This window comes from Psammomys obesus, unplaced genomic scaffold (assembly GCF_907164565.1).
Source record: "Psammomys obesus unplaced genomic scaffold, mPsaObe1.curated_primary_1811, whole genome shotgun sequence".
NCBI lineage: Eukaryota > Metazoa > Chordata > Mammalia > Rodentia > Muridae > Psammomys > Psammomys obesus.
Window position 1 is genome coordinate 5,983,807 of NW_026590061.1, and position 18,070 is coordinate 6,001,876.

General features: G+C 41.2%; 1 protein-coding gene across 1 annotated transcript; it reads right to left on the bottom strand.

Moving 5' to 3' along the window:
• Positions 1–140: 140 nt before the first annotated feature.
• Pyroxd1 (pyridine nucleotide-disulphide oxidoreductase domain 1) lies at positions 141–17,083 on the bottom strand. Its single transcript, XM_055605557.1, has 12 exons — positions 16,947–17,083; positions 15,104–15,184; positions 13,796–13,915; positions 12,136–12,264; positions 10,393–10,466; positions 7,209–7,369; positions 6,116–6,216; positions 5,212–5,344; positions 4,100–4,212; positions 3,416–3,538; positions 1,209–1,346; positions 141–434 (listed from the first exon to the last, which is right to left on the bottom strand). Exons 1-12 carry the CDS (start codon positions 17,019–17,021, stop codon positions 186–188), a joined length of 1,497 nt encoding a protein of 498 aa, XP_055461532.1. The 5' UTR covers positions 17,022–17,083; the 3' UTR covers positions 141–185.
• Positions 17,084–18,070: the final 987 nt, after the last annotated feature.

The following is an 18,070-nucleotide window of genomic DNA, read 5'->3' on the forward strand; positions in this document are numbered from 1 at the left end:
GTTCATCTGCAAATCAGACATTAAACTGAGTTCATCCTAAGAATTTTCTCTAATTCTTCCCAACCACGAATCTGGCATGTGCATTCTTGACTTGTGTGGTCATTAACTCAGTGCAGCTGCTAGTTTTCCCAAGTTCTTCCTTTTCTCCTGATTTTAAACTCTGTGTTCCTGAAGAAATACCAATTTCAGTCAAAATAATCCTCTATATCGATATTTGGATCTAGGAGATCTTCCCCATATGATGAAAGGTCCATTTGGTTTAAAATTAAATTTTCAAATGTTTCCTCTAAGTCAGTTTCACCAATTAAGACAGCCCCCATCATGCGTCCGTTCTGCATGACGACTTTGACATATTCTTGCCCTCTGGTGCACCTCAGCATTAACTCGTGGTCTGAGCCCAGGCCCTGTGCGTTGTATTTTCCCAGCAACACAACCTGCATCGAAATGAAAAAGTCGCTTTCTTAGTAGCTCCCTCCAATTCTCCCCAAATAACAATGTCCAAGTTATCTAGGTTAGGTTAGTTTAGACAGAAAACACTATTCCTTACAGTTTCAAAGTGGGCCCAAAGAAAGCATCTAAATGCCATGAACATACTCTGGAAAGAACGTTGCTACACAGTCTACATTACATTGAAAATACCAGTAACTCTATTCCTCTTTAATATTTTAACATTAAAAGTAGAAGATATATGTGGATGATACTATCCACATTATGAACATTAGGGTATTTAATGAACACAGACACACCTACACTCACAGGTGTACACAAACTAAACCACATTTTCCTGGAGTCATGGCTTAAAGATTTAACAAGGAACAGAGACTTGTTGGCATGTTTAGGAAAGAGGAGACTTACCTCAGAATGAAGAGAACTGAAAAAAGGTAACATCTGCCAGAGTGCCTGGCTCCTTTATGATGTATATGTGTGTATCTGTGTGTGTTTGTACATGTGTATCTGTGCATGAGTGTGTGTGTGGAGGCCAGATGAGGGTGTGAGATCCCCTGGAGTTGTAAGTAGCTATGAGCTGTCTAATGTGGGAGCAGGAAACTGAACTCAGGTCCTCTAAAGGTCAGCAATAATCACCGAGCCATCTTTCTAGTATCCAAAATCTTATTTTTGACAACATGATTAAAACTATAATTATTTAAAAAAAGAGCTGTTACTATATGTTCAAGCAAAAAAGGTTTTCATTCCCCTCACCATCTTACCTTATAGTTAAAAAATTTTGTGACATGAGCAAACAGTTCAAAGCTGAAATCCATGTCAATAGAGTGTCCCAAATTAGCTGCGGCCATGCACTTGGCTGCATACCACCCCATCTGCCGAGCCTGTGTCCACAGTCTCATCTGAAACAGTAAAAAATGATACTTTGTTACTTTTGGTGCTTCTACTCTGGCCTCCTGGCTCACTGGGGACCCTCACCTCTCAGTAGTAGTACTGGGTTATAGTTGGCTTATGCTGAATGCAGCTTTTACATGGGTTCAGGGAACTCAAACACTGTTCTTCATACTTGTGCGACAAGAGGTTTTATCCCACTTCAACTACCTTCTCTGCCCTGTAGTTTCAATCTTACAAATTTTCTTAAGTGTACTTCCAATGAGTTTGTTCCAGCTAGTATTATCTTTAGTGATCACAAATGAACACCTGACAAGATGGCATTTGCTACTTTTAAATTAGTGCATCAAACATGAAGGGCTAATACCCAACTTGTATGTCTGAATGTAATGAAGCATTTTATGTATAAAGAGGTGGGAACAATGTCATTAGTCCTTGCTCCAAAGTCTGTCCCGTTTTCCAGTGACTTCACTTCTCAGTACCAGACGGCAGTGACAGCCTCTGAGTCAACTTTGGTAGCAGAGACTTTAGGCACAGATTCTCGAATATCAACTCAAGTTCTTTATGACAGTATTTATCGCTCCTTTATTATGTTTTCATTACATTTCTACAGTTTTTTTTTTTTAATCTGATAGAAGACAAAAATAGTAGCCTTGGGAGTCACAGGATAGTAAAATACTAACTTGTTTACTTATTTAGCTTTTCTGATCTTCAGTTTCACCTGAAATAAGCACCACTTCTAACCCATGGCCACTGGGAGAACAGGCTGGCTTTAAGAGATTAATTCCCACCGTCTACCCACCCTCTTTGTGAATGTGTGTACCTAAAGCTGACTTTCTGTACATAGCACAGCTCCAGCATGTGCTCTGAGCATGCCCAGAATAGAGTTTTTACTTTAGTTCAGTGTCTCTAAGGGTTGATAAAGTAAAGGGTCTGCTGCAGAGTAGACAGGACACAGCAACAGACAGCCCCAGAAGCTGGCTGATGCTGTAGTGCTGGAACTACCTAGCAGGCCTGTCCATCTGCTGACATCACAGCTGGGTACCATCTCCAGAGTTCACACTAGAGAGTTGAGCAACCAAGTTTTGAACCGATCACTTCATAATATTTAACTAAGTTGTATCTTATGCCAGGCCACATTCGTAGCTTTCTGGGTTGGCTGTGGGCTGGATACACCCAACAGAGTTTACTGATACTGAAACTCCTGTAAGTGTTCACTGTGGCTGATGTAAAGCAAATTAGGTGTTTTTATGCAAATTAGAAGGTGAAAAATAAGGTGTATCTGTTTTTCCCCTGCATCAAATTATGACATAAATTAAAGATGTAGTTTGTTCTGGAGCAGAAGAGAAAGGTCACACCAACAACTATTTCTAAATTAAAAACATTTCAGTCTACTGTAAAACTAAGTGACTTCAAAGTGGGAATCAGCCCTGATGGCTTCCAACTTAAAGTAGAAAAGCAGGAACTGAAAACTGGATTGTTAGTATAATGTTCTTTTAAAATGTATATGCCTTACCCTTGTTAATTCAAATGCTGATTTCCCCACCTCCAGCTCTCTGTTTTCAATCTGGATATTGCATTGTGATACTCATTATAAGCATCTTGCCTCAACTCTTGTGTAAACAGGACAAAATAAAGCAACTAGATACAATGTTGTGCAATGGGAGGAGCCAGGGGACAGGAAAGAGGGGAGGAGCCAGAGGCAGGAGGTGAATGGGAGGAGAAGGGACAAGAGGAGAGCAGAGCTGGAGGAGAGATCTTGGAGGACGTGGAGCATGAACCAGACCTAAGATTTCACAAAAAGCAAGTATAATGTGGGAAATCTAAATGTTAGGAAACAGGGCTTGGAGGTTTAGGAGGGAGTAAATATTGCCCAGCATTGTGTTCTAGGTTAACTAAAAACCCAGTCTCTGTGTGGTGATTTGGTTATACAGCTGTTTAAGATTAACAGCAAGCTTTACCAGAAGATAAACCAATAGTAAATATTAATCGTCTCTTATAACACTGGATTCACTGGTAGCAACTGCTTTTTCTTCACATGGACTCTGCTAGAAACACATGGTCAAAGGAGCAGGCTTACCTGCTGCCAGACTGGGCTGGGCTGCCAGCACGCAGTGCAGATGTCTCCAGCAGCATAGATATCAGGAAGTGATGTGTGCATCTGGTCATCCACTCTCAGGCCTCCGTCTTCTCCTAGATCAAACTAAACAATTTCTCATTAGCATAAGGATGAAAAAACCAGAAAGCAACTTCATTTTAATGGACAAGTCAGGCTTATACATGCTAACATATGCCAAGCTCTGATCAGAAAAATAAAAGCATCTGCAGAGTGTAGACACCTGGCTAGAATGCCAGGGATTCAGTTCCTGCTGAGTGGACCCAAATGTTCCAGAATTTCAATATCAAAACTACCAATAGTCATGTTTACCCAACCCCAATTAGAAGAACATTCTTTCTTAAGACTTCAAATGCTAAAATGCTAATATAACAATCTGTAAGATTTACTCTTAGGAATACATACAGGTCAGTCTCTCACCAACCTTTAGATAAACAAAGTGGACTCTACACCTCTAGATACGTGAGCTGGATGTTGACTGCTTAAGGATGCTAAGTAGAAGAGTACTGTACATCAAGTCAGACATAAGCCACAGTGTTGCTGCCAGTTACAGTTAACAGATTATACTAAGATGATGAGTGTTTGAAACTTAGACATGATAAAGATTAAGATTACAAGAAACTGGTAAGTGGACAAAATTCACCTTACACTGTTTCCATGGAGAAAAGGGTCTGTGTTTGGTGTGACTCCTGTAGCACTGACAAGGAAATCACAGCCATATATTTTCCCATTTGTCAGTTCCACATACACAGGCCACATTTCTTTAAAGAGAAAAAGAAGAAAAGATTCTCAAGTGTCACCTCTAGCAGTTATCCACAATACCATATGAATGTAACAGAAACAAAGAGAAAAGGCAGGCAGCTTCAGAATGCCTCTTGATTGCAGAAGGTCCTCTGGCTGAGGCATCCGGGTGCAATATGGTCTTGTGCTTGGCAGCTTCAAAAGCATGGTACTCTAAAGGATACTAAACACTGTCCTTTGGATCTGTTTGATCATCTTTTAAATTATATATGACCATTTTCTAAATTGCTTGTGAATAAATTTGATTACTCCTTCATGTCAGTCAATGTTTAATCCTGCTCTTACTTCTTGATGTTTCTCCTCACTGTTCATAGTCCCAACTCTAATATCCCCTTTCCGAAAAACAAAACAAAACTGGACGATTCAAGAACATTAGTTGCCTTAGTGAGTGCTGATAATTCACAGGACCATGTGTGTAGGAATCCTCACAAGTGGTATAGAATGAGACCAGGGCTATGTCCTTAGTCCCAAGCACACAGACTTTTAAATTTGATCTAGAAGTCATGTTACTTACAAAAGCTGCTATTTTGTTTTGATATGAGAAATACTGACTGACTTACTAGGTTGGGTTATGATGGTCCAAATACTGTTATCCCAAAGAAAATGGAAAACCTCATAACATGGAATTTAGAAAACTTACTCAGGGGCAGGAGAGATGGCTTAGTGGTTAAGAGCACTGTCTGCTCTCCTAAAGGACCCAGGTTCAATTCCCAGCACCCACATAGCAGCTCACAACTGTCTTTAACGCCAGTTCCAAGGGATCTGATGCCTTCACACTAATGCACATAAAATACAATTAAATAAATTATATATATAAAAAAAGAAAATTTAACCAATGAGTAATGAAAGGAGGGCCTGAAGCTCCTGACAGTTTTTTTAAATTTTATTTTATATGAAACCCTGCAGTTTGAAATATAATATAGCAAGATTAATTTAAGTAGTAATAATTTTCCTTTTACCTTTATCAGCTGTGACTGACTTATGGTGAGCCTTTGGAAAAGCCAAGGGCTTTTTCTTCATGATCGTAAACTCCTCTTGAAGGTAGATTTTCTTCACTTCACATCTGGTTTCAATGTGAATACTGTGAGAAAACTGGAAGCAAAATAAGTACTGGTTAGCACAATCCAGACAGTGCCTGTGTAGACAATCGCATCACAGTCTAAACACAGCACCCTATGCTTCCACGTTAGCCTCTCCGAATATGGCTGAACAGAATCCATCTATTACCTGAAAATGGCATGTACAGAGCCTCAGTGAGGCTGGCTGTGTGCCGATTCAGAGACGAGAGCACCGAGGAGGCAGTGGGCAGCAGTATTTGCTGAAGGACTTTTATGATCCCAATGTTATCAGCATACTTGTAGGAGACTTGAGAACTCAGAAGGAACAATTTCATGCTATTTTTATCCCTAATTAGAGACCATTTAGCCAGCTCCCTTTCTGCCCACTTAAGCCTGAAGAAGTAAATACAGGCATATTAATATTTTTGCTGATTTTGAATGACAGTTTTGTAACTTAAAAAATTAAAATATTAAGTGAGAGCAAGTCATCTGCTTATTCAATTAAAATATGAAATATGTGTATTGACTCTACCTAATAACCTCTGTAAGAGCAGTGCAAACATCTAAGTGACCTTTAGTAGAAGACTAGGAACTATGACTTATCCTTGTAGTGTGCACATAGGTGTCTCCAGCTCTACAGTTACAAAGAAGGCTGAATAGCTGTTTCAGACATATTTCATATTTGCTATTTTGGGTAAATATCTGGGGCAGTGGCTTTGATGACCTTTCCTGCATGGTATACTATAAGTCAAGTGACCCAGAAATTTGGCCTTTGGACCAATTTTATCGGTTTGTGGAAACATACCTCTTCCGTTCCTTTCAGTTCCAAGCCTCCGTGCCAGTCTGGTCCGAGGGCACTGCCCACATAATCAGCTTTAGCTTTGGTGTTGGTTTCCTTTTTTGCTCCTAAGAAATGAATGCAAATGACTGTAAAACTTCTGGGCAGAGAATCAGCTCTCTCTGAAGCCCCTGTCCAATGTCCTGATTCTCCTGCGCAGACATGCAGCAAGGTGGCACCATCACTCGACTAGCAGCTTTACTCACTGCGTCTTCTGTGACAGGGCCACACAGCAGGTGGCCTTTCACCTGCACATGGTCTCTGAGCACTCAGTGTGTCGGCTTAGTGCTACACACTTGAGAACGTAGAGTATGAAAATTAGCTATTAGATTTTGAATTCTGTCAGTCTGCAGTCTCTCCAAAACTTAGAAAATTCACTTTGAATTTTAGAAGCCAAAAACTTCTTGGAAGGTTATTAAAATTAAACTAATGAGTATAGTTTTCAGTGGATTTTGTAGAAAATAGTCATGGGTGTTGTTCAATTGTAGCAACTAATTACAAGATGCAAATGGACTGGTCAATTAAATTCCCATTTATATTATGTGTAGATTTTCTATTTTTAATAAACTTTCAAAAAAAGTTGCTCAGCTGTTGTTTTGCTTTTGAGATTGGGTCTTACCATGTAGTCCTGGCTAGGCTAGAATCACAGAGAGCCTGCCACATGCGTGCTGTGATTACAGGCGTATGCCACCATGCCCTCTTTAACTCTTTTTTATGTGTATGGATGTTTTGCCTGTATGTATATCTCTCTGTCCAACACTTGTGCTCCCGGTTCCCTTGGAGGTCAGAAGGGGTGCTGGGTCCCTTAGAACCAGAGTTACAGAGGTGGCGTCTGTGTGGGTACTGGGAATCAAAGTTGGGTCTTCTGAAAGAGCAGTAGGTGTTAACAATGGACCCATCTCCAACACACATGTATTTTCTAATCTGAAAATTTCATATAAAGATGTAGAAACAAACACCCATATTCCTACTGCCTAGACACTTTTTTTTACTGAATTTCCTTACAGTTAAAAAGAAAGTTTTTCACCTGTGAATGAAGTGAGCCAGGTACTGCACTCACCTTCAACTGTGTAAACAGTTCTTCTGTGTGCAATTTTAGTCTCTGATTTTTCAGACATGAGCCTGGAAGTCAGAAACTCTGCTGCGCCTGCGTCAAAGAAAGTATTCCCAATGGCTTTATCCTTTATGGCCCAAATCACTTCACAGCCTTCAATTTCATACCTAGGAGGAATGTTACAGTTTCCTGTAGGAAAGTCAAGGAGGAATCTCTGCAAGTAACAACTGTTCTGTGCAGAAGTAAAGGGCGCGAACTATAGAGAGTGCACTTCACTTTAAGGACACTGAGAGTTAAACGACTAATCTTATCCACTTTACTGAAGAACCCAGTGATGACATGCACTAGCACAAAACATGTGTCACAATGACTGTCACTTTGGTGTCCAGTGGGCAACACCACCACATAATTGTGCTCCAGCAGTTCCAGCACTTCATCTGGCTGCGATGGATGCAGTAACAGATGGATGGATGGTATGACCTAACAGCACCAAAACACTGCTTTGTGCCATGACTTTTCTAGATGCTCATGTGAAATTTGGGAGGAGATTTGCAGGCTAACAGTTTCATGCAAGTGTAAAGAACTATCATCTACTTTAAATTCTCCTGCCCTAACCATCGAGCCAAAAAGAGACCCACTTCAGAAAAAGATCATGGATCTTAAAGGGAAAAAAACCAAGGGCCTTGGTCATGCAAGCTGACCCCTGTCACTGTTCAGCAGCTAAGCAGGCTCCTAGCATGTTATTTATCTAGGTCTGCACGGTAAGAATGCTGTGTGCATTCCGCTTGCTCCCTTATGGCCATCATAATTCTGGTAATGACACAATTTTGCAGACACCTTCTGCTATTTTGTAACCATTAGGGTACAACTAATGTGAATGTGGACAATCCTAAACAAATTGGATATGCAGCCCTCCTATTTTAGGACCCTTGGATTTTATAATAGTAATAGTGTAATTAATGTTTTTAACACTTTAAAACTTTCATTACTAGGTGCTGGAGAGATGGCTCAGTGGTTAAGAGCACCTAAGTCCTCTTCCAGAGGTCTTGAGTTCAATTCCCAACAACCACATGGTGGCTCCCAACCATCTATACTGGGATCTGATTCCTTCTACTGTACACGAAGACAGAGCACTCATATACATAAAGTATATGAATCTTAAAAAAAGAGGTGAGTGAGTGCGTCTGTCCTCCCTTAAAAAAAACCTTTCATTACTCTTGTCTGACAGTGCATGTATGTACACACGTGTCACAGCATGCACATGGAGACTGGACAGCTTTAAGGAGTCTGTTCTTTTTAAAACTTCTATTGTGTGTCTGTGTAAACACATGTGCATGGTGTGATTGTGTAGGTCAGAGGACAACATTGGTGTCAGCTCTCCCATCTTTTTATGGATGGGTACTGGAGGTGAACTGACATCACCAAGCTTGCACGTCACCTGCTGAGCCATCTTGCCACCCCAATTTTTCCCAATGTTATAGTATAAACTATTGCCGTATGTATTTATAAGCTGACAGGATTTTTTAATCAATAGCCAGACGATGGACAAGGGAGTCACAACTTGTGACTCCAAGTTAGCTGACAGTCACACATTCTAATTTATGGGAGAGACTCGATTGCCCCATCCAGGCCAACATTCATCATCACCGAGTTTCTGATTACTGGGAGAACTAATGCTACTCAGGCTGCATAGGGCTGTTCATCAGCAGAAAGCATAATACATATACGTCAGTAACGTTTCATATTTCACTTAGATTTAAGCAAGCTATAAAATACTTCTTTTTGTAAATTGGAAATATCTTTTTATTTCATTCATATTTCCAAAAGTAATGCTACAGCACCCAACATGTCAGTGAGGCATTCCATCCCCATGAGTAACTAGCAGGTAACCCTGAGGAACTCCTGTGCTTGCTCTCCCTGTGGAGCACCACTAATCCTCTCCCATAATGCTAACAGTGTTCTCAGCAAATACCAAGGCTTGATGACACCATCACAAGATGGTGTCCACTTAAAAAAGCACTCTAAAGAAAGATATAAAAGGTATTAGGACTTCGGGAAATTACAACAATTATTTGTTACATATCTTTGAAAAGGAAAGCATAAACCTGCTTTGGGAAATTAGTAGGGATAGTAACTGGGTTAAAGGAGTAATAAGGGAGTAGACTTAGCCTCTGGAGCACCAGGATGACACAGAACAGAAGGGGCTGGCTGTTACTTTTCATCATGAATGGTGACTCAGAACACAGAGTCAAGAGCAGCAATGGTATGAAACCGTTTTCCAGACTGCCAAATACAAAGCTGTACGCTTACTCAATAACTTGTAAGGAAAGAGTGAAATGCTATGAAGTGAGTTACAGTAATGATATCTATGGACACTTCTGAAGTAGCTGGAGGAAGTCCCTTACATATGTATGGTTCCCTTCACGTCTCCACTCAGCCCAGCTTTTGGGTGTACTGCTTTCCCTGCATTTCCCTGCACAGTGTCACAATGGTTACAGCCATTTGAGGGGCTGACACGCTAGAACTCAGGCAGCTTCAAAACTCTCAGGTGCCCTGTTGGGTGGCACCAGTCTGGGAGATGGAATGGACACTGTAAGCAAACACTTGGGAATTCCTTGTTTTGAGTCATACTTGCTTTAATTCCAAGTTGGTTTGGACTAAAATTTCTAGCATGAAAATGACTCAGCGTTTTTGTCAGCCATGGCTAGCAGGCAAAACTTATGAGGAAAGTGAGTCAGTGTCATGTAGTTTACAGAGGAACACTTCTCAATGTTTACTACACTTAAAACGTAAGATGAAAATATTTTGTACTGACGTGTTCTCATTTCCTCAAACCATAAATTAAAACTTAGGACTAACACACATCCTAATCAGCATGACAGATACCGGGTTGTGCCAGGTGATACAGAAACAGCGACTAGAAACGGCACACACGTGTACATTATTACTCAGTGTACACTTGTAGCACACATCATGAGTCAAACCTGCCCAGGTCCAACACATTACAGACCTTGTAAGTGTAGGGTAATATTTTTGCAACTTGGGGTTCCACAAGAGCTAAATAGTAAAGTGGGCTTTCTCTCTGAAAAGATGGGTGAATCACGTATATTTTTCGACTTTTGTGATATGCCTTATCATCTGCCAATAATTGTACACTCTCAGAGGATCCTAGTATTAGAGACATACGTACGCCAGCTCCAGAGCAATGCCACCATTCCCAACGATCATTATTCTCCTGGCTTTTGTAAGCTGTTTCTGAAATTCCTGTATTAGAAAGAAATAATGAGATAGCATTTTAACAGAGGACAGGTATCACTGATAAGATTATAAACATGGGCATCTTACAGGCCTCACAGAAGAACAAAATAAAACTTACTCCCCCTGTGCAAAACACTCCCTTCTACTTAGCACTATGGCCTCCCCTTATGCCTCAGATGTCATAGTCATCCCTGTGGGCCGTAAGAGGAACACCTCTCTGGAGTTCCCTTGCCTTCCTGTCACTATATTTTAAGGCCCTGTGAGCCTCAGCAAGAGACCCTGTCTGGATCACACACACCCAGGATGTGCCTGAATCCATTACTTTCAGCAGGCAGGCCTTGGTCACAGGCTTCCCTGAAGTCCCTAACTTCTTTAGTTCTCAGGACTTGGAAGCAGGGCATGGAATAAGGGTCACTGGCTTTAGCAATTATTAACAAGATGCCTGGGTGAGTGATTTAACCTATGCCCCATCTGTCTACTAAAAGGAACAAAGTCATTGTGTCTTCCAGTGTTTATCTAAGAATGAGGAGACACAATGTACACAAAGTATGTAAGAGTAGCAGAGGCAGGATGATTCTAACATTAACAAGAAATGTTAGCATTTTATAACAATCAATGCCTCTTCTTCCACCTTCTTCACACACCCTCAATTCCCCCAACCCCGTACCAAAAATTAAGATGAGCTTAGAGTAGCCTGTGATACTCCTTCTGGTACTCTCACAAGTACAGGTGTCCCTTGCTTTAGAATGACATCAGAACAAAGAATTCACCGCTGCCATGAAGTCCATTTAGCTAAAGTTAACTTAGACTTCTCACAGGCCGTAAGGAAGCCTATAATGAGCAGGACACAGCAATGAAAGGCACGCATTTAAACCATACACATGGTGCACTGGTTATTTACTTTACAACTGTGGTTCTCAAGCTGTGGGTCACAACCCTTTCTGTAACACAAGCCTAACTGATTATAAGAATCTAGTCAGCTTTGCTAAAGTTTCCTGTAAATCCCCAAGGAATTGCGGCAACAGCAGCCTGGAGAAAATTGTTAGCCACTTTAAAGAAGATGAGCCACATAAATGCAAAGTAATCACAACCTGGTTGGGTGTGGAGTGAAACCAGAAAGCCTCTTGGTAACAAGGAGTGATAAACCCTGGCATAACTTAAAAAGGTATGTTGTACTACATAGAAGGAAGTGGAGTCTGGCTGGGAGGGTTTGCCTGTTACAGGGCAGAGCAACAAGCCAAACAAGTTCTAGGATTCTATCCAAAAAGACCTTGCAAATTACTATTATTGTTGTTTTGCTGGAAAATTACTGGGAATTTTCAGTAAGTTTTACCTTTGGGAAAATGACTGCCGCTCTGTTTAGCTGCAAATCTCATATTCCCAATATGGTGTGATGAACATGTGTTGATATAAAGTATAATGCCAAGACATTTGCATTTCTGTATCTCTTTGTATCTCTGAGTCTCACAGCCAAAAGGTGTCAGCTTTAGCAGAAACCATGAAACCATTAGCCAAAAATGAAGCTCACAATAGTAAAACATAGCCATTCTGTGGCCTCTGAACGATGGATTAGAACTGCCTATCTTTGTGCATTGCAGGAGCTGGTGGTCAATGAAGCACTGTTTCACAAAGGGACCTTACTTTCCCTTTCATAGACCCACCCTTCAGACCTTACCTGAGCACTGTCTGTATCACGGATTCCTAATACATATGGATTGCCCTCACAGATCAACTTTGGTTTGGCTCCAGCACACAGACAGAGTTTCTTATACACATGCTGACGGCCATCTTCTGTGAAGATGCACTGTAAACACAGGGCAAGACAGAAGGAAAAGGTTGAGACAACAGCAAAACAGGATCTACTAGAGGCTGCCTCTTGGGGCAATCATGCTCAGGTACAGTGATTACAAGCTCTCAAGGGTTGATAGGCACTGGCCACAATCCACACAGAGAATCTAATGGAAACAAGTCTTCCTCCCCAGTAACAAAGGGGTTTGCATTAACAGACTCTCAGAATCATGCTGATCTCAAATTAAAACCATCCCCATCCCAACAAGAGTTAATGAAGACTGTTTTTATCTTGAAGGAAGTTATTGGAAGATTGTGTGATTCTAATTATATTATACCTTAATAATCTCTATATTTCAAATAGTCAGTGCATGTTGGTTATAATTTGTCTTTTTTAAAATATTACATGTATTAAAATAATATTTTATCATTAAATACAAGTAACAAGAGCTTTACTAGTATTTACAAGCTTTACTAGATTTTACACATGTATATTTAAAAAAAAATGCCTTTGTTGTGTTTTTGAGAGAGGCTCTTACACAGCCCAAGTGATTTGGAGTTCAGGGTTTTTGTCTTTCCTGGAACAAGGTTTCTTCTGTCTTTAGTGAACTGTGTTTTACTTAGAGCTACTTACAGAAATAAGCACGAACACCTCTCTCCATCCTTCCTAAAGCTCACATGAGGACACAGCCTCTCTGAAATTCCTCACATGCGTGCCTTCATGTGTGAGAAGGAACAACATCCGAAGGAGTTTGTGAAGTGGCTCAAACCTGGAACATTTTCCAATTACGCTGTCCCTGTCAACCACGCCTACATCATTTTGGGCAACTGCAACTGGGCAAAGTGCTACTTGCTCCATCTCAGTTTGTCCTCAGCGTTACTGTTTACATCTTGAAGTACTGTAGCATCCACACCTTTACAATTTCAAGTGGCTATAAAAGATACCTGACATCACTCCCTCTTTTTATTTATGCTTGCTCACGAACCTCCTTTTTCACACCCTAATCCCTTTGACTCATTACTCCTCATCCTCCTTTACCTTCTTTGGGGTCTACAGTTCTTAGAATGTCCTTTTCTACCTGTAAAACTCTTAACATCTTAAAAAACCCAGCTCAAGCATGTCATTTCCTCTGGCAAGTTTCACAGGCTCTCAGCCATTTGAGCTCTGATGTAATTTCATGACTATATCGTTAGCACACTGTTATAACATAATCACACACTATTAATGTCTACACTCCCATGACATTGACAGCTCATAGGACCAAGTACTGTGTTATTCCCCCTGTATGCCAGTACCCCGTGCTGCACTCAGGATACAGTGGGCATTATACAAACACTGACACAGCTGGAAGCGTGTAAATTGAAGCACCATACAACTTAATCATAGAACCTTCCCAGGGGGTAACTTTTCTAATAACAGCACTGATGCCTCTAGCCGATACAAGGGCTTAGACAATGGTGGTGACAGGGATAGGCTTAAAAGAAGAACGGCAACAACCTGGGATCTGACATTAGAAAAACAGCATTTAATAAGAGAAAAACCTTACATGTTCTTCACTCTTGAGCTGTTTCACTCCAGATTCAATGATCTTAATGTTGGGAAGGCGATTTTCCAGCATGGCAGTTGGCTGTTCTTCAACATCAAATTCTTCCAATGTCTTAGAAACCTTTATGAGATCAAACACACTTTGAAATGCACATTTTAAGGAGGTATTTCCTTTGTCTTACACAGTACTGTTTCAGGCTCACAAACAAGGTTAGCCCACTGCACTGCTGTGGTTTCATCTCTTATGTCCCCCAAAGACCCACACGTTAAAGGCCTGGCAGTCTCGCTAAGAGATGGAGCCTAAAGCAGGGAAGTTAGGCTCCTCGAAGAGGGATATTGCAACTCTGGGCCTCCCCTCTCTGCTTTCCAGGCTATGTGAAGTGGCAGCTTCGTTCTACCACACACTGGATCTGATGCCTTGCCTTCCCACAGGTTGGAGATTAGTGAGCTACCTAATCATGGCCTGACCCCTCTTCCCAACTCTTTTCTTCCTTGATATTGATAACCAGGCATTTTTTTTCATGTTGACAGAATGTGGATTAGTATAAGAATTATACAGATGAATGAGGACTGGGCTCTGCAGCTCATGCTCTGAGCTAAAGTGTCTGTCCTCACGCTCTGGCACTTTGGTTTTTCTGGCATCTAAAAATGTCAGCTAACACAACTTACTTAACGGGTGTTTAACTGAACAGATAATATATTTTTTCATTTATAAATGAAAAAATACATTTGCTATCTAGCTTCTCCACTTTCTTTACCAGGTAACTTTTTCAGTCATCTTTAGACCCTTCTTTCCTGTGCCTTAAAACCATCACCATGTCCTTGGATTCCCCTTGACTTCTCTAGCTAAGATTACTATGGAGCAATTAATTCATCTTCTGTCTGAACCCTTTCCTTCTCTGCTGCCATTTCTTCAACCAAAAACAATTCCTCAGACTCCTAAAGATTTGTGTGACAGACCATGGAACCCTGTAGATCAGTGTCTGCCCTTGGCTGCTCTTCAAACATTGTATGGAAATCTGACCATCTGATTTTTGCAATATGCCTATCTTTAGGAACTTTTTACATTCTTCTGAGTTAGAACTTTGTGATTTACCCACAGTGACATTTGCCTTATTAAGTTAAGAAAAATCTCAGAATTTCCTAATTCAGTTAAAAATAACGGTATCTAATAATACATTGAACACATAGACTTTTAATGAAAGAACAAAACAAACTTTAAATTCCTAAACACAACAAATCCAGTGAAAGGGCAGTGCTTTACACCAATATTTGTAAGTACATTTAATTGTTCCACAGAATTTCTCACCTTCCTGAAGTTTGTAACTGCTTTGATAACAGGAGAGGCAGTTACCAGGAGAATGTCCTCTTCTGGAAAGCTAATAGCCAACTAAATTTTAAAAAGAGAGAAAGAATAAGAGAAATAACTTTAGGCATCACTGAATAAATAATGTCATTATGGTGATAAGGCAGGGTAACTGATAACCCTTCAATGTTTTGCCTGTGAAAGTCTGTTTTTCTAAGTGCTGTTTATAATGGCACAGGACGGGTAATGTTGAACTCTTGCAGTGATAAAATGAGCCATACATTCAGAACAAATAAAAGCACTATAGCCGGATCTTTGGCTGACTTATTCTGCATACCAATGTAAAGTTTACAGCCAATTACAAACTTGCCTACTTCCACACATTTTACAATAACGTTTTTACTTGTCTTCACTGAGGATAAAATTAAAGCAAGTCTCCGACATTAGACAGAATCTCAGCATAACTTTCCATAGCTTTGGCACTCCCTCTCTGACTAGTACACATTCGGGGAAGGCAAAGCCACTTTTAACACTTGCTTCACAAAGCCCTGACATAATGTGCTACTGTTTCAGGATTTCTCATTTCTTCCTAACTTTGGAAGGAAATCACTTGCTCATCTTGGATTTTGTTCCTCTGCCTGCTATTCCTCAAGGCCCATGAAGCTCAGATTCTTCTAGTCATGTGCCCTCAAGACATACAAGAGCCCTTGACTCAATATTTGAACTTCCTGTATTATCACCCTCTGCATCTTTGTTTCCTTTTCACATTCTGTCATCTACCTTCTATTTCTGTTGTTGGATTGTATCAAGTCTTTAAAACTTTACTGAAAACTATCTACAAGTTAGCCCCCTGGCTCAAAGAGCTGTCATTCGCCACTAACCTGAACACTGTAGCCAATCACATTTCAAAAGCTTTCCTTTGAACACTTCACTCCCCATCTCAAAACCATCTATTTGCAGATTTTGTTGAACACGGGGTGTTATAACAGCCTACCAGATCTGAGCTCTGTCAGTCTTCCCTGCTTCCGTCTTTTATCAGCCTCACTGCTTGCAAATTAAGTAATGTTTTTTTGTTCTTGTTTTTTTTCCACCAAAAGCTACACTGTGGAGTATGCTTTTCGTCTCTATCTGGTAAACATCACTCATTCTTTGGAAGAGTTAATTTACCCCTTACCTTACTTAAGTCACCCCTTACCAGTAACTCCACAGATACTCTTAAGATTAAGTCTTGTTCATGACTTGTTCATACCTGATCACTAAACCCTTAGTATATTGCCTGGAATATGAGTTCTTTACTGACAGGTAAACAGAAGACGGAGAACCAAAGATTAAAACACTTAACTTCCTTCTACTTATTTCTGGTCACTTCGGTGGTTGGTAATAGACATAAAAATAATCTAGTCCTCTTTGTAATACACATATAAACATATATATTTCCTTGACGCAAATTTCTGCAGGGCATGAAACTTTTAATCGTGGGCGTTCAAGGTTACGGCAGAATTATTTATTAGGGATTTGGCACCCATCAAGAAACTAAATTTCATGTGAAGGAAATAGGAAAAGTGGGTGAATTTTCTCTCCAAATGCCAAGGCCTCCTGTCCGTTTGCAAACTATTTCGCCCGTAGTCTGGTTCGGCTTTGGCTTTCCAGCTAGCCAGGCAATCTCTAATCCTCCCGGAGCGCGGAGCCAGCCGGACAGGGACTGAGCCCAGAGCAGCAACCTATTCAGCTGCACAGCCGAGGGGCGTGGCGGAGAGCCGGAAGCGAAACCCGCAAAGGGATCCGGCCGCAGCCTCCCGCATCTCGGCCTACGGGGTCCAGAAGGGCCGAGCCCGCGCCGACGAACCTGCTCGGCACACGTGACGCCGGCGATGCCGCCTCCCACCACCACGAAAGTCCCCGCCTGTCGCGCGGCCTCCATGTCCCCGGGCGGCGGGCAGCTCACTGTGCACTGGTGGAGTTCCGGGCGTCCTTCTACCGGAAAGGCAGCCGCCTGTACAGTCACTTCCGGCGCTTGTTCTACCGTCATGCACTACGGGTGGCCAGAAGCCCAGTTGAGTATTTACCACGTGTTTTGCGTTTGAAAGCCTGGAGGCTTTTCTTTTCCGGATTTACTGTCTCTGTTAACACCCCACGTCTTAAAAATCTCTGCGGGCAGAAGCTGCCTTCGGGGACCTTCGCGCAAACTTCTCTTCTCATTCTGTAGAAAACACCCCCCCCCCCCCCCCCACACCCACACACGGTGTCCATTTGTTTGAAGAATGGCTTTGAGACTGAGTTATACGCAGATCAGTAGTCTGTTTTTACCTTTGTGGTCTCGTGGCTTGTCTAGCCAGGCGTGTTATTATAATATTAAGATACTTCTCAATTAACTCGGTCTTACACTGGCAGTTACTGGTGCCTCTTTAGTTCTTGAAAGGCTGAGGATAGTCACTCTGTATAACAGGAACATTAGCTATTCAGATACCTAATTACAGGTATGCACTGATTTTCCTAATGCCTCTTGTGCTCTATCTACCATGTTAAATGTGAGCAGTTCAAAGGGTGGTTCTAATTTCTGTTTCCAGCTTAGGCAGCGTGCTTGGCAGGATTTAGTCTGTTCTGTCCGCTTAGCTCCAGTCTCCTCTTTTTATTGGGACCATTTGCTCCATCAACTTTGAAGGACACGGAAGGGCCCGGTGTGTGCTGCTCTCTTTCCTTTCTGAGCACATCCACATAAGCTTTCTGCAACTCCTTGTCCTCATTAAGCTGTGGCTCCTCATCAATAAGTATAAGAACCATAAAACGGAGTAAGGAGTTCTCTCTATATAGTACAAAGACATCTTATGAATTTAAACCCACCCCACGTTACTTCATCTCAACTCTACCAAAGTCATAAATGCCTTAGTCCTAACCCAGCTATTTTTAAACACGGAGCTGTAGAAACATAAATAATATTAAAACAGAAACAAAATACTGTGAATAGCTCAA